At 38.0% G+C, this 14,531-nt stretch overlaps 1 protein-coding gene across 1 annotated transcript in view; it reads right to left on the bottom strand.

The window, feature by feature from the left end:
• LOC140141680 (uncharacterized) overlaps positions 1-14,531 on the bottom strand; it is a 52,344-nt gene that overhangs the window by 23,060 nt on the left and 14,753 nt on the right. Inside the window, exons 10-21 of the mRNA XM_072163591.1 lie at positions 13,075-13,242; positions 12,426-12,557; positions 11,844-11,978; positions 10,363-10,785; positions 9,284-9,472; positions 8,123-8,211; positions 6,260-6,410; positions 5,008-5,451; positions 3,651-3,932; positions 2,950-3,114; positions 2,522-2,622; positions 1,619-1,763 (exon numbers count right to left, since the gene is read on the bottom strand). Coding sequence (XP_072019692.1) covers positions 1,619-1,763; positions 2,522-2,622; positions 2,950-3,114; positions 3,651-3,932; positions 5,008-5,451; positions 6,260-6,410; positions 8,123-8,211; positions 9,284-9,472; positions 10,363-10,785; positions 11,844-11,978; positions 12,426-12,557; positions 13,075-13,242 — 2,424 coding nt within the window. The remainder of the gene's footprint in view (positions 1-1,618; positions 1,764-2,521; positions 2,623-2,949; positions 3,115-3,650; positions 3,933-5,007; positions 5,452-6,259; positions 6,411-8,122; positions 8,212-9,283; positions 9,473-10,362; positions 10,786-11,843; positions 11,979-12,425; positions 12,558-13,074; positions 13,243-14,531) is intronic.

Genomic DNA, 14,531 nt, shown 5'->3' with positions numbered 1-14,531 from the left:
ATTTGAAATACCGATTTATATCGATATAATCGTGTTCTAATCGGTATGTCGTGATATCGAAACACCGCGGAGTACTACTTAGCGGACGTAAGTAAGTCCAATGGTAATGATAACACCCCGGAACTGCGTGAAGTCCAACAAATTACGGTTTCAAAAATATAAATGAAAATGGATAAGCACTATAATTATGATAAAAGGCCTACGTGTACAAAATGATGACAAATGGAACTTGTATTATGGTCTAGCTAGCAAATAGCAAAAGTTAGTTTGATTGTTAGATTTCTCAAGCTATTTGGCTGTACTGTTTCAACCTGAGACCAGGTTTCAACAACGATCGTAATTGTTATGGCAGCAGACCCAAACTGCAGGGAAGACATAAAAGCAGCAAGCGTGACTTTAATGAGCATTTAGTCCAACTTTTCACATTCTCTACGGGTTCGATTCATGATAGCAACTTAGCAAGCTTGTGGGTTCCATCCTCGGCGGTGCAGTGCCATCGTTTTGTTCATCCAAAACCGGCATTTCACGTCCATTGACTTTCTCCACTCGGTGTACGGTACACAATGAATGCCTACAGATTCGCTGTGTAGAAGTGTGGCGAACCCCCAACAGCGCAACATTATATCCGGGTATTATTCAGTGGAGCCTGGTCCCAATAAATGGGCACACCGGTCTGTAAATAGGGCTACATGCATGGATTTTTTTCCTATTCCACCTTTAAACCTTCTCTTCCAAATAAAACCCCGTAAAACCTCGTCTACAAGCATATAGAGTGCTTTTGATGAAAGCTTAATTAATCCAGGCGCCCACCATCCATAACTATAACATTATGAAGCTTGAGCAAATAAATTTCCGACACAAGAATAGTTATACAAACAAGTATTGTTGAAAGACAAATCTTTTGCATTGTCATATTTACGGCTACTTCGTATTAAATGTTGTAGTCTTGTAGACGAGGTTTTACGGTATTAAAATGTGTAGTCAACAATAAACATTATAATTATTATCTCATTTTGTTCGGCTGATTCACCGGTATGTACTTTCAATCCGCCAATGATGAGAAACGATGTCAATTAAATCGAGATTTATAAAATAAACACAGAAAACTTCGGCAGGTATCCAAATTGTGTAATTTATTCATTGTAAAAGCTAGTTTATGATAATGATATAATATGATATGATATGATTTTATTAACCTGCACAACATCGCGGCCAAACGGCCGAATTGCATTAGGCCTATACAAGAAACAAGAAACAAATATTATGAAAGAAACCAATTACACATAATTATAAAGCAAAAAAAGAAAAAAGGCAACTTGGCATGGAAAACAGCAGAGAGATGCAAAAGGGCACAACGAGAAGCTACCAGCACGCAAGCAACTACTGCTTATTCAGCAGATTAATGTAGTAGGGAATGGGGCTTTCAGCAAATCTGCTTGTGCCCGCACGCAATTTGGAGATATGGGCTGCATTTCTCAGCTGTCTTCCATGGACTTCACTTCTACTAGGAGGGAGCAACATGTTTATAAGACAAATTATTTTTACAAATTGATTTACTTGATATAATAAATATTCTTAATATATAATTTAATCGAATTAATCCATAACGATAGCATACCTAGTGGTTTTTCACATATGTAGGGATTTAATCTCGTACAGGGGTTATCGTTCCATATTCCACCTCTACTAGCCCATAAACCTACACAGTCTTCACCGCTACCGATATTATTAGGTTCTCCCTGTTTCCAGTCGGTAAAGTCGAGCTGCAGAAAAATAAAACACCGGGAATAAAACACAAGATGGGGACATGCTATGATAGTCCTAGACTGCTGCCCTCATTCGTCAACCTTCTGCATTGACGAAGCATAGTACATGCGCAGTGTATACGGCTGGTGGAGTTAGTCTATCTTGCGGGCGATTTTCCAAATGACTCCTTTTTTTCTTCTAAAATTCATCAAATTTCACTGTTTTGTCAACTTTTATATTTTGGCAACAAATGTTTTGCAGTCTCCCTGCAAGACCTCCATTTTGGTCAAATTGTCCCTATTTTCTTGGAGAGCCCCCCGTTTTGTGGCCTTCACAACCAAGTACCCGGTTTTTGGTATCAAATCTCTCACCGAAAGACCACTGGTTTTGAACTGGTATCCCCACATCACCGTTATTTCCAAATTAGAGTGCCCCCCCGGATTTCGGAAATAAGGCCAAAGCATATGTTTGTCACAAAATTGCAGTCACAAAATTCAGATACTTGATACAAGTCTAAGCATTCATAATATTACCATTTTTATGTTCATTGTTAAGAGTTTGTTATAAAACAGAATTATATTTTTTTTGCTAAAAATTAAAGCGCATAGACTAATAACTAGTGGTAATCGATTAAAACATGTCTATTTTTAAATCGTTATCATTCTTGGTTTTACTAGAATTTTATTGGAATTTGCCGGAGAATTTGTTCTCCTCTCCTACTTTTTGTTCTTTCAATATATAAAATATACAACATGAGAAGTAAAAGCCTACATACCGGTGTACCATCTACCCACTGAAACTGTCCTTCAATTTCTATGTCATCTAGGCCAATATAGTAGGAGTGCAACTCGTTATTCGGATCTTCGTGTATGTTAGCTGTGGAGGTAAAATAAACGAATATCATTACGGTAAACCAGCCTTAAGAAAAGGTCGCATTTTACTTCACAAAATTATTCCCTGAAAATTAAACCTGCGAGGCACGGGGACACATTTGGGGATCTGAGGAAATGCTCAAATCAAACTGAGTCCAGGACAAATTCCTCCGGTCCTCTCTTGAACGTTTCATCAGGCCTCATGCTTCATTACCGAACAATTTAATGTGGGCTATTGTAATGCTAAACCCACTAGGCCTCTGCACACTTTAATGCAAACATACGTGATAAAAAGTCCTGTTCTTATTGGGATACTTTAATGCAAACATACCTGCTATAAAGTCCTGTTCTTCTTGGCTATGTATGACAGCCAGCTGAGCGTCTAGAAGGCTGCATTGTGTCTTAGCGTCCACGTAAGAAACGTATTCGTCGCTATGCTGAAACAAGTAGCATTCATTGTTGAACTCGCTCCATCCTTCATGGCACGTTGGAATATCTGGATTGGAGAGAAAATACAAGGGACTATAGTTTTCTCAGAGATCGCAGACCTTGAATATAATTATTGTAAAAATAATCACTATTAGTCATAATGTGGGATAGTTATTTACGATGGGGAGTACGGTATATAACAATAGGTATGTTTTTAGCGGGTTCGCCGTCGGACAAGTTTGGAACTGTCAAGCACCTAAAGTACCTAAGAAGGATAGGCCGCCCCTTGTCTGCTGTCGAAAAGGGGCAGTCTTCAGTGAAGGCTCTTTTCAGAGCCACCAGTAGGCAAGGGCCGGCCTACATGTCTCATTCTTAGGTACAAGTTGTCCTGAAGAAGTCAGAGCTACTCCTGACGAAAGCTTGACAGTTTTAAACTTGTCCAACGGCGAATCGCTAAAAACTTACCAATCACTATTTTAAGCCGGGATATGAACTATAAATTTTGCTGACCTCCTTCCGTCGACCGTATGGTCCTTATCTAGATTTACACTTAAAACACTTCATCAAAAGTAGCAGCTTCATTAGCTCAAAAGGTTGAGTTACCTTCACACAAATACTCTATCTCCAGATATTTGAAGATCCCTGGACATGGATCACCAAATACACCATTGCTTGCCAGGACGTCACATGTTCTGAGCCCCTCACATTGTTCTTGAACAACTGTCAGTGAATTTTCGGCGGCGCAATCAACATAGACAGACCGTTCGGTACACACATCGGGTTTTTGACGGCCATATAACGCCGATGAAATAGAAATCGTTTGCCCAACGGCACATTCAAGGTGAAATGTATCACGTTCACAGACATAATTATCCATTTCAGCATCTAAAAAGAAAATATAAACGGAGAAGAGGCTCAGAACATGTGACATCCTGGCAAGCAATGGTGTATTTGGTGACCCATGGGACCTTCGAATATCTGGAGATAGAAGGTAACTCAAGGTAACTGAGCTAATGAAGCTAGATAAGGCCCATACGGTCGACGGAAGAAGGGGGTCAGCAAAATTCAATCATATTAAGTCTGTCATATTCCTATGATAAACTCATAACAGACGTTGTTGTTTCTTTTGAAGAATTGACTTTTTTATATGTATGCACTTTTTTTTATAAATACAAGGAAAGAAAATCCAGATTTGTAAACCCCAACTGCAGTTTTTTATGGATTTTTATTTCACTGGCATTCTGATGGATATCACCAGCCAAGTACCTTGGCGACGGGCTGTACAGGCGACCGCGATCGGACTCTGGTACTAATATTCTTAAGATTATAGACTAATACACCAACCAACTTACCTAAGTATTTCGCCATAACAAATTATGATGCCCCAGCCACCATTTCACAGCCTTGAGTTAGTCATTTATTAGTCATACGTTAGTCATTAAGGTACAGACATTTTTGACAGAACAATTACACATCAGACTCAATTGTTAATTACCCGTTACAATTCACCTTGTTAACAATTTTGTTATGTTCTATCTATAGTTTTGTAGACACAATTTTTAAAGGCATTACTCTAAGTTTCTTAAAGGTTTATGCGTGTTTTCTGACAACCGGCATTACAAAACATCATAATTGCAATGATTATCAATAACAATTGTTCATATCATGCAAAAATTTCACCTTACTTATACAGCGAACGTACAATTTTGACTCGAAAATTTACGGCTCAAATTGTTATTGCATTAGTACCATAAGAATAGAACCATTAAGTCTAAAACGCATAAGCCTTTGAAGAAACTGACAATACCTTTAGAAACCAATTGGCATCACAATTTTAGTACGAAGTCCACCAAAAGAAGTTGTAGTCAGTGCATCCTCCTTTGAGAAGGAAGTGTTTGTTGACAGAGTTAAACAGAGGTCCCAAAGATAGAGTCACATTGATCTAATGTTAGAATATTACTTGTCATGCTTGTTGAAGTTGTTGGCAGCGGGCACTGATAGTCTGCCGGCCAACTACACCACTGAGTTTCTGGATTAAAGATGGTTCCATCAGCGCAAAATGTCCTTCCTGTGATTTGTCCATCACTGCATGTGAAATACGCCGCACAGTTGTCCACATCGGCAGGGTATAAACCATCATCTCTTTCCAGGCATGAGAAGTCGCTAACACCACTACAATCATAATTTTGTGGCCAGTCGCAGCATTTGCAGTACGGATTGAAGACGAGATTCGTGTCACATGATATATGAAATTCGCTTTGACCATTGTCTGAGCATGCGTAGAATTTCATGCAGTCTTCAGGATCAGGGTATAATCCGTTTTCTTTACCAGCACATTGTCCTTCAGGAACAGGACTTTGAGATTGATCAGGACCTGATGGACTAGGAGATGGTTCGGGGTTAGCTGTGTAAGAAAAAAGCGCAATGCATGATAGCATGGAGTTTTGTGAAAGGAATGTCACAAATGCATTAAACGTAATGTTTGAATGGACAAAAACCGCTCACAAAACTGCAACAGCGACAAACAACTTGGGCAACCATGGCAACATCTAAAATAAACATATATGGACTGGACTTACAACGCAAAATTAGCCGTTTGTCACGCTAGCATGCATGCATAGTAACATACCGACAGTTCTTTCTGTTTTAATGTGGTTAGGGTTTTAATAGGCCGCAATATAGGAAAATACATGTTAATTAAGGTACCTACACCTCACTTTTTGCAAACACCTTTCGCACTGCCCGATTTGGGGCAGATAGTGTTATGGGGGTAAACATGACGTCTGGTTTCAATTCATGAATTGGCTAATTGAATCACGTTATCATCACATCAGTACCTCATTGGCCAATTAATCTGCGCAGCATCGCATGACGCAGTCGTGACCTAGTTCTTTTTACGCGAATCGGTCGGTCGTGCGAAAGGTCTTTGTAAAGTAGGGTAACATCCAAACTAATCCTCTGTTGACATAACAAACAATAATCAACCAAAATCCCATCAAATTCTTACTTTTCAACATTTTACAAATAAACCCATTCTTATCCGTGCATGCTTGGTCATTCCATGATCCACCCTGATTAAACTCAGTGCAGTCCTCCTCATTTCTATAATTATTAGGTTCACCATCCTTCCAAAAGACAAACCCAACCTAAACATAGAGAATAAAAACGCAACAGGAGCCTGTTTAGTGTCAAATTCAGTCTCTTACACATACCTTGAGATTTCTTGCAAATGTATTTGTAGGTATCTGAGCATGGAATGTCATTCCACAGGCCAGTGTTAGACCCTCCGTTCTTGAGATGGACACAGTCTTCCATGCCTTGGTCATTATCTGGTTGATAAATGGCCCAGAACTCAAAATCCAACTGAATGAATGACAAGTTATAAAAATAAACATCTACTTCAAAAACCCAAATATATTTGTGTAAATTTAAAGCTACAGCTCTAAAAATCAATCTTTAACACCACTGCTATTAATCGAGGCTGGAAAGTAAAATCAAATTTTGTGATTTTCTCGTAAACTGCTCATTTTTGCAGGAATCTGCTAGGTGGATTCCCTGTGTCACTTCCTTTCTCAAAATATATACTTATCATCATTACGTTCAGAGAGAGGCAAAAGGAAAAACAATTAAAACAATGAAATTATTAAAAACTCGTAATCGGCGGGAATTATTAGGCTTTTACCCCTACGCTGTAAAGTAGACCAACGTTAAGAGTGATAATATACTGCGCCAATAAAGTATCCTTACACTTGGAAAAATAATCACAATTTCAAAACTGAACAATATTGGGGTAAATTTGTTTTTTAATATATATACTATATAGCTAATCCTGCACATTATGACACCACGTTGAATCCAATGTGACCTCAAGAAGTAAAGTTACAAGCAATTGAATAGACGAAGGTCCAGTTTTAAAAGTGACAAACTGGCCTATATACAAGGCGTAAGATTCCAACAAGTGCCACAAAGGGAAAACACCGTTTCTTCAATGAAGCGTAATTTAAAGCAGTTTTTATTTCAGTTTTTACTTTTTTACTTCTCTGCACTTTTCATAACTTTCATTTTATTTGTCAGTTCTTTTGTATCAGTTTTCTTTTGTTCCTTTTGTTTTAAATTAAAGCCAAACGCATAAATTAGCCATTCACCACTCTCAACCCAGACGTCTAGTCTGTGGAGTTTTGAATAGGCCAGTTTGTCACTTTTAAAACTGTACCTTCGTCTAATCAAATGCTTGTAACTTTGCTTCTTGTAGGCACATTGGTTTTTACCCCAATATTGTTCAGTTTGGAAATTGTGATTATTTTTCCCAAGTGTAAGGATACTTTATTGGTGCAGTATAGCTGATCTGCCTGGTCTGTATTTTGCGTGTCAGAGAAAGTAAACAAAGTATAGGACTTCAATTAATAATTTGTAATACTTCTGGCGAGATGTTACAAGACAATTTTCCAAATAAAATATATTGCTATTAATCCGCGATGTTATAAGGCTCGCCGATTACGAACTGATCAAACTATAAATTACTTACCGCGCCGAATTACTTACAGCGCCGAGTGTTGTGTCGCTTGAAAAGCGATGGGCAATCGCTCTTGAAAAGCGATGAATAGCTCGTCGCTTTTGCATTGATACCATCCCGAGCGACCCCCTCGACACTTGCAGACGACAATTATTTATTTTTTATGAGTTAGTGATTGAAAGTTAAAATTTTAAGTCTTCCATATGGGGTGTATGGATTTCAACTGGAATAGGATGCATTGATTTTAAACTATTATTGATCTGAAGGCCCGTAACTAGGAAGGGGACGGACGTCCCCGATCGCCAAAGGCCAAACAAGTTTTCAGCCAAAAAGTCCCATTTTTGTGACGCTAGTAACGGAAAAAACAGAAAGGTTTTTATGCCTTTTTGGTCAAAAAAGGTCCAAATTTTGACAACAAAAGTCCACTTTTTCAAATCCACCAAGTTCTTTTTTTTAAAATCAGCCCCCCCCCCCCATCAATCCTGGTTACGGGCCTGTTTATATGATATCAACACTACAAGCTTTTGTAGATATTTATGATGGTATGACCCGCTGTTTTTACCTGAGTTCCATCTATCCATGTAAAAGTGCCCTCTACGTCTATATCATTTAAACCAATCCACTTTTGTCCATTGCCTGCTGCCACTAGATCTGCCAATAATGAGGGAAAACAATGTTTAGTTCTTTGGGTATCAACAATTTCCTTACGAAATTGTTTACGAAAGCGACGAAAGGCAGAGACACCCTCCACAAAAACTCATTTAGCGGTATGCTTTTCGCTGGAATTCTACCGTATTTTTTATTTGAGGATCAGATCTGAAGTGCTTTGATTTGACTGTTATAATAATTTCATCAAGTGAACAACCTGCTTGATTAAACATATTATGGGATAGGCTTCTACGACGGGAGTTCATAACAATTAGTAAGTTTTTAGCGGGTTCGCCGTCGGACAAGTTTAGAACTGCCAAGCTTTCGTCAGGAGTAACTCTGACTTCAGGACAAATTAATAAATAATAATAATAAATAAATAAAGTATACCCAAGTATGAGACATGTATGCTGCTCCTTGCCTACTGGTGGCTCTGAAAAGCCGTTCACTGTGAGCAGTGAACAAGCAGACCTCGCCTACCTGCCAATGTAAACGTTTTTGGTGGCTCTGAAAAGAGCCGTTTACTGAAGAATGCCTCTTGTGAACAGTAAACAAGCTGACCTGCTTGTTCTTTGTTGACAAGGGGCAGTCTTCAATGAACGGCTCTTCTCAGAGCCACCAAACCTTTTTATATCAGCAGATAGGCGAGGTCTGCTTGTTCTCTGTTGACACGGACAATCTTCCGTGAACGGCTCTTTTCAGAGCCACCAAAAACTTTTACATTAGCAGATAGACGAGGTCTGCTTGTTCCCTGTTCACAAGGGCAGTTTTCAGTGAACAGCTCTTTTCAGAGCCACCAAAAACGTTTACATTAGCAGACAGGCGAGGTCTGCTTGAACGGCTCATTTCAGAGCCACAATAGGTAAGGGGCGGCCTACATGTCTCATACTTAGGTACCGGTACTTTGTCCTGAAGAAGTCAAAGCTACTCCAGACGAAAGCTTGATAGTTCTAAACTTGTCCGACGGCGAACCCGCTAAAAACTTACTAATTGTAAATCTGTTTGATTTGTAACATTTTGTTTGAGTGAATGAAGATGACTGACTGACTGACTGAATACAAATATTTTCACTTACCAGACAGAAATTCTTGTTCATCTTGATCATGTATTGATGTTAACATAGCATTCATTCCTAGACACGCGGTTTGAGCGTCATCAAATGTAACCGCGTCCGAACTAACATAATAGCAGTAATCACCGTGGGTACTCCAACCTACTGGACATGCCGTTACTGATTCTCGTTTACTTCTTTTACGTTTTTTACCTGATGAATGAAAACGAAAAAGGTAAAAAATGTTCTTTTTACTCATCTCCTGTATGTTTCATGTGCTAAATTAATTGTTTTGTTATTTTTCAAATCAGTGCTAATATTGTTTGTACATTAAGTCACAGGAGAGACCATGCAGTATTAAATGTTAGTACAAAGAAAAAAAAGTTTTGAAAAAAGTTTATGATTCGATTTCTAGATTATGTAGGAAGAATGTATCAATAATAAATGATTTGTCTTTCGTAGTACCCATTTATATTTTTGCACCAGTATTAAAGGAGTATTTCGTGATCCTAGCATCCTCTATTTATGTCATTTTTCATTAGATATCCTCGAAAAAAACCTATTCCCAAAATTTCAGTTGCTTCCGATTTTGCGTTCGCGAGTTATGCATGATTATGTGTATTACACTGCTCCATAGACAATGCGTTGTAATTTCGTTCTGGTGCACCAGAACGAAATTCAAATTTCACGATATCTTTGCTAAACGAATTAATCTGCAAGAAATATTTTGTACATAAACATTATGTAGCCAGAGGATTCCAGTGATATAAAAATCTCAACTTTTTTTGCGAAAAGTGGGGGGATGAGGCTGTGGATCACGAAATGCCCCTTTAATCAAAAGAGTAGCTGTTTATTTGAAAATTATGTGAAAAAATGATGCAAGAACAAACAAGGAATATCAAAGTGCTAAAGATAGTACTAGAGTCACCAACCTAAAAACACCAAAGAGCAAACAATGCATGCCATGGTTAGGGTTGTCTACTTAATCCTTACAGTAACTAGAAGTTCAAAAGAACTATTAGAAATCTTGTTATTCAATCATGTATAGTAACATTTCCAAGTGAAAGACTTTCCTTTCGGGACAAAAAGTACAGATTACTTACCCATTTGATCTTGGCCACTATCGCAAACCACATACGCATATTGCGATTTCCGACATTCATGGTGTTTCCATCCACGATGCTGACACGTTGTTATCCTTTCCTCATTACCTATGCATGTGACGTCATCAAGCCAAACCAGGGACTGAGGAGTTGTAGCACTACCTTCTTTTTGTTCGCCCGATGAGAAGGTGGCAATGGCTTTCTCCAACCCAAGTTGTCGGCACACAACCGACGCGCTTTGTATGTTCCATTTTGTGCCGCCGCATATTCTTCCCCATTGTCCGCGGTGAAATATTTCCACGTGTCCTTGTGTTGATTTTAAATTTCCCGCCAGTCGAATGTCACCATCTTCAACTTCATCATCGAATGGGATAGCTGGTAGTGGTATTGACGTTGGTAATAGTAATGGCGCCCAGTTGGTGTCTACCGAGTAAATGGGTAAATGTATGCAGCGTGTTCGCACTTTTATCAGCTAACTATATTCTCAAACTGTTTTTTAATTGTGACGAGCGCATTTTGGTTATATTAATTAGTGAAATATGTTCGCCTCTTTAGGTAAGTGTTTTTCTAAATGAGAAACTGATTTTAATACGTTATTTATCTATTTCAAAACGTATGCCACCTTACAAAAAAGCTACAAAAAAATAAAATAATTATAATAATAAATAGTAACATAAAATAACAAATATATACAAATAAATGACATACCAAATCAACATAGTTTATGTGTCATGCATGCCAAAAGGTACTTTAGTATTCGGGAAACAAATAAATGTAGTATCTGATAAGCAAATCACATGTATAAGGACGGATTACATTATGTGACGTGTCATGTCAAAAACAGACACTTTTGGCCCGGGACTTTTGGGCATTGGTTTTTGAATATCATAAATATAGAGATATTTTGCTCCAAAACGCCGCTTTCCCCAATGAAATTGGACATTCCTAAGCGAAGATATTGAGTTCGTAAGTTATGGTATTATAAAATTGGAAACTGAGATGTCGGCCTTTAAAATTATTATTGACAATGTTGAGAGTAGCAATGACCTTGAAAATTGTCTGAAAAATACAAGATGCCAGTTATATTCCGGTCTGAAACTATCAGACAGAATATTAAACATTATTAGCATCATAAATTTGCAAAAACCCAAACTGTGAAAAAACCACCACGGGCAGATTTTTGGCTATTTCTCCATTTACGATCCTGCCTAAAAGTGTCTGCTTTCGATATACCACGTCACATATAATCTAGTGTTCGTCAGTGAGTGGAAATAATGGCGATTAATTCGATTGTTTGAGCACAAAAAAGTTAACTAAGTTTAACAATGGCGGTTAACCTTTTTGTGCTCCAACATGTCCTTTTTTGTGCTCTAAGCGGTCAACATATCAATTCATTACAGGATTTCAAATCATTCTCCAAAAATAGGAAATCATCATAACATACACAAATAAATGCATCCAAGTTTTATTTAATCACTTACCGTAGCCACAGAACGTCCACTGGCCAGTGCTTCCCCAGCCAGTTGATATTCCGATGAAGTTGATGGTCGGTTCTTCGTCGAATTGATGCGACAAGATTGGAGCCATACCAACAATTCCGACATTTATTACGGAACCTTTGAATAACAATACACATATAGAAGAGATGCTTACAAAATAAATATTAAGAAGAAAACGATGCAATATGCCCATGTCATCGCTCTGATTAAGCAGTAACTTGACTTTTTAATCATTATCCGACCTTACACCGAAAAACGAGATACATTCATAATACATGAAATGTTGTTACGCAGTTTACTTGGGGTCAAAGGTCATTAAGGGATCATTTCCGGTCCGAGACGAAATACCTTCAAATTGCATATTCTGCCACAGACAACATAGCTGAGTATCGTTAATCACACACATGAATTGACATAAGCCAGTGTCTATTAGATGTTCACGGATTCGGGGTCAAGGGTCATTAAGCTGGCCGGCTTGTTCGTGTTGTATGCAACACTAGTTTGTTCTTTGTTCTCAAAATTACCAAAAATGGCAATTATCGTAGCAGGCTGAAGACACCTTACCTTCAAATTTTATGTAGAAATGTTTGTCTTCCGTTGGAGACATCAGCAGGTCGGGAGTGGACGCCTGGGCCAATGGAGGACATTGTTTGCATGAACGTATCACCGATTGTTTATTGTCCCAGCCGCCTAAAACTGTAAACAGAAGCAATAAGTTGTTATTAGGATTGACAGAGTTTATGTACCAAACGGAAGTGTGGGTACGGGGATGTGCGGCAGATTTGGGTGACTTTTCAGCCATTAAAGACTAAGGGTGCATTTCCAGCTATTGTGGGTTATTGATGGCCCTCAATTTCACGAAAATTTTGTTTACGAAAGGGTGTATTTTGGATGTTTTTCAAAATTTTGTCGAAGAAGTGCCTAATTTCATCGTTTTTTAGCAAAATTTGCCACAATTTTCCAAAAAATTGATGTAATTTCGGATCTGTTTTTCGTCAAATTTTTAGTGTCCCAGCCGTGAATCCCCACTTAACATGCTTAAACCAAAGTTGAGAACCCACGCTTTAAATAATCACACAGAAAAAATGGCTGACATAATGCTACGCACCACAAATGAAAAAAAAAAGTTCGATATATCTTTTCTTTTAGTCGAAAAAATAAAATGAAATTGTAACATTTTCTGAGAAGCCATCAAACACACATATCTACTCACCTACTTCTATAAGTTCATCTTTATCATCACGTTCATCGGACAAGGCAATATGGCCGTCATTATTGGCGCGTAGTTTAAATGTTACTGCGGTAACACTACTAGGAACTCTAGGCCATGGGTATCTGTACACATACCGATTGGGTGTTTGGTCCACACGACAGCCATCAACTGAAAAGAATAGTGAAGACAATTAATTATTTATTTATTTGTTGATAAAACATAAGTAAATCTGAAAGTGATATTTTCCTCTCTCTCCCTTTTATTTGTTCTTACAATAATAATTGTGGGACCATGGAAACCGAATAATAACCTGACAAGGGTCTTGCAAAGTATGTCCACGAAGGAAGCGTGCCATCGGTGAAAGATATATTGGCATAGGGAGAAATTTATGTGGATGTTGTGCAAATACCGAATTTTTTGGAGAAAATACATACAGTGCGTATAAAAATACAGTAAACAGTTTGATAAATGCCACTAGATTAAACATTATGAGGTATTTGGTCAAAGTGCTCTTCAGTTGATAGCTGAATCAACATCTTGTCCTCCAACAACTTTAAAATCACTGGCGTCTGACCATTGATAAGGACTCAGTGGCTATTTTTGTGAGTCGAGTAAAAATGTAGATGATTAAAACCAAAACAACATCAAAATCAAAACAAAATGCAAATCACCAATTTCTTTAGAGTAATTGCAGTCTTAGTCATAAACTCCTAGCTCAGCATGGCATCAATACCATGCCCTGCTACCAAAGTGATGATGCAACAGGATTAACTACCATAGCAATATGTTAAAACAATTGCGAATATCGCCCTGCACTACAAGTAGGTTGCACCCATCACTTGTGTATGTCTGCAATCATAGATTGAACACAATACCGCTCTTTTCAAAGATACTAATCTTATAGGGGCGAGTGATCAGCATGATATGGTTCAATGCAGAGGTACCGCGTAAATGTAAATGTAAAAATTGTTTAAACCTATTGTTATTGCAATTAATCATGTTACATTATCACTTCTACGGCGAATACCTATTTGTGCGCAGAGTAATCAGTAATGGGAATCATGTGCAGGATGAGGCGAAGGGAACGAAAGAAAGAGTCGGGATCTTGACAGTGCAGATAACCTTTACAACTTGACCTCATCAAACATATTTATTTACATACATTTTTGGTGTGCGTTTTATGATCGAAACACATAGTTTTCTTTTTCTGTTCGAATTTTGATATGGTCATTCGATTAATTATTATGAATGTGCATATTCTTGTTTGACAAAAATAAAATAAAAGTACGTCAAAGAGTGCGTGATCTAGTTTGTGCCAATCACAGGCGTATCGGCCAAATTTCCGTGTGTAAAATTCAAAAATCGTCCCGCAGACAGGACAAAAAGGGAGATGCATATCACAAAATAATGTTATGTTTTGTTCAAGAAATTCAATCCAGCGGGACTTTCCCACAGTT

This window comes from Amphiura filiformis, chromosome 19 (genome assembly GCF_039555335.1).
Source record: "Amphiura filiformis chromosome 19, Afil_fr2py, whole genome shotgun sequence".
Classification (NCBI taxonomy): domain Eukaryota; kingdom Metazoa; phylum Echinodermata; class Ophiuroidea; order Amphilepidida; family Amphiuridae; genus Amphiura; species Amphiura filiformis.
This window is presented reverse-complemented; position numbering and strand designations above follow the sequence as displayed.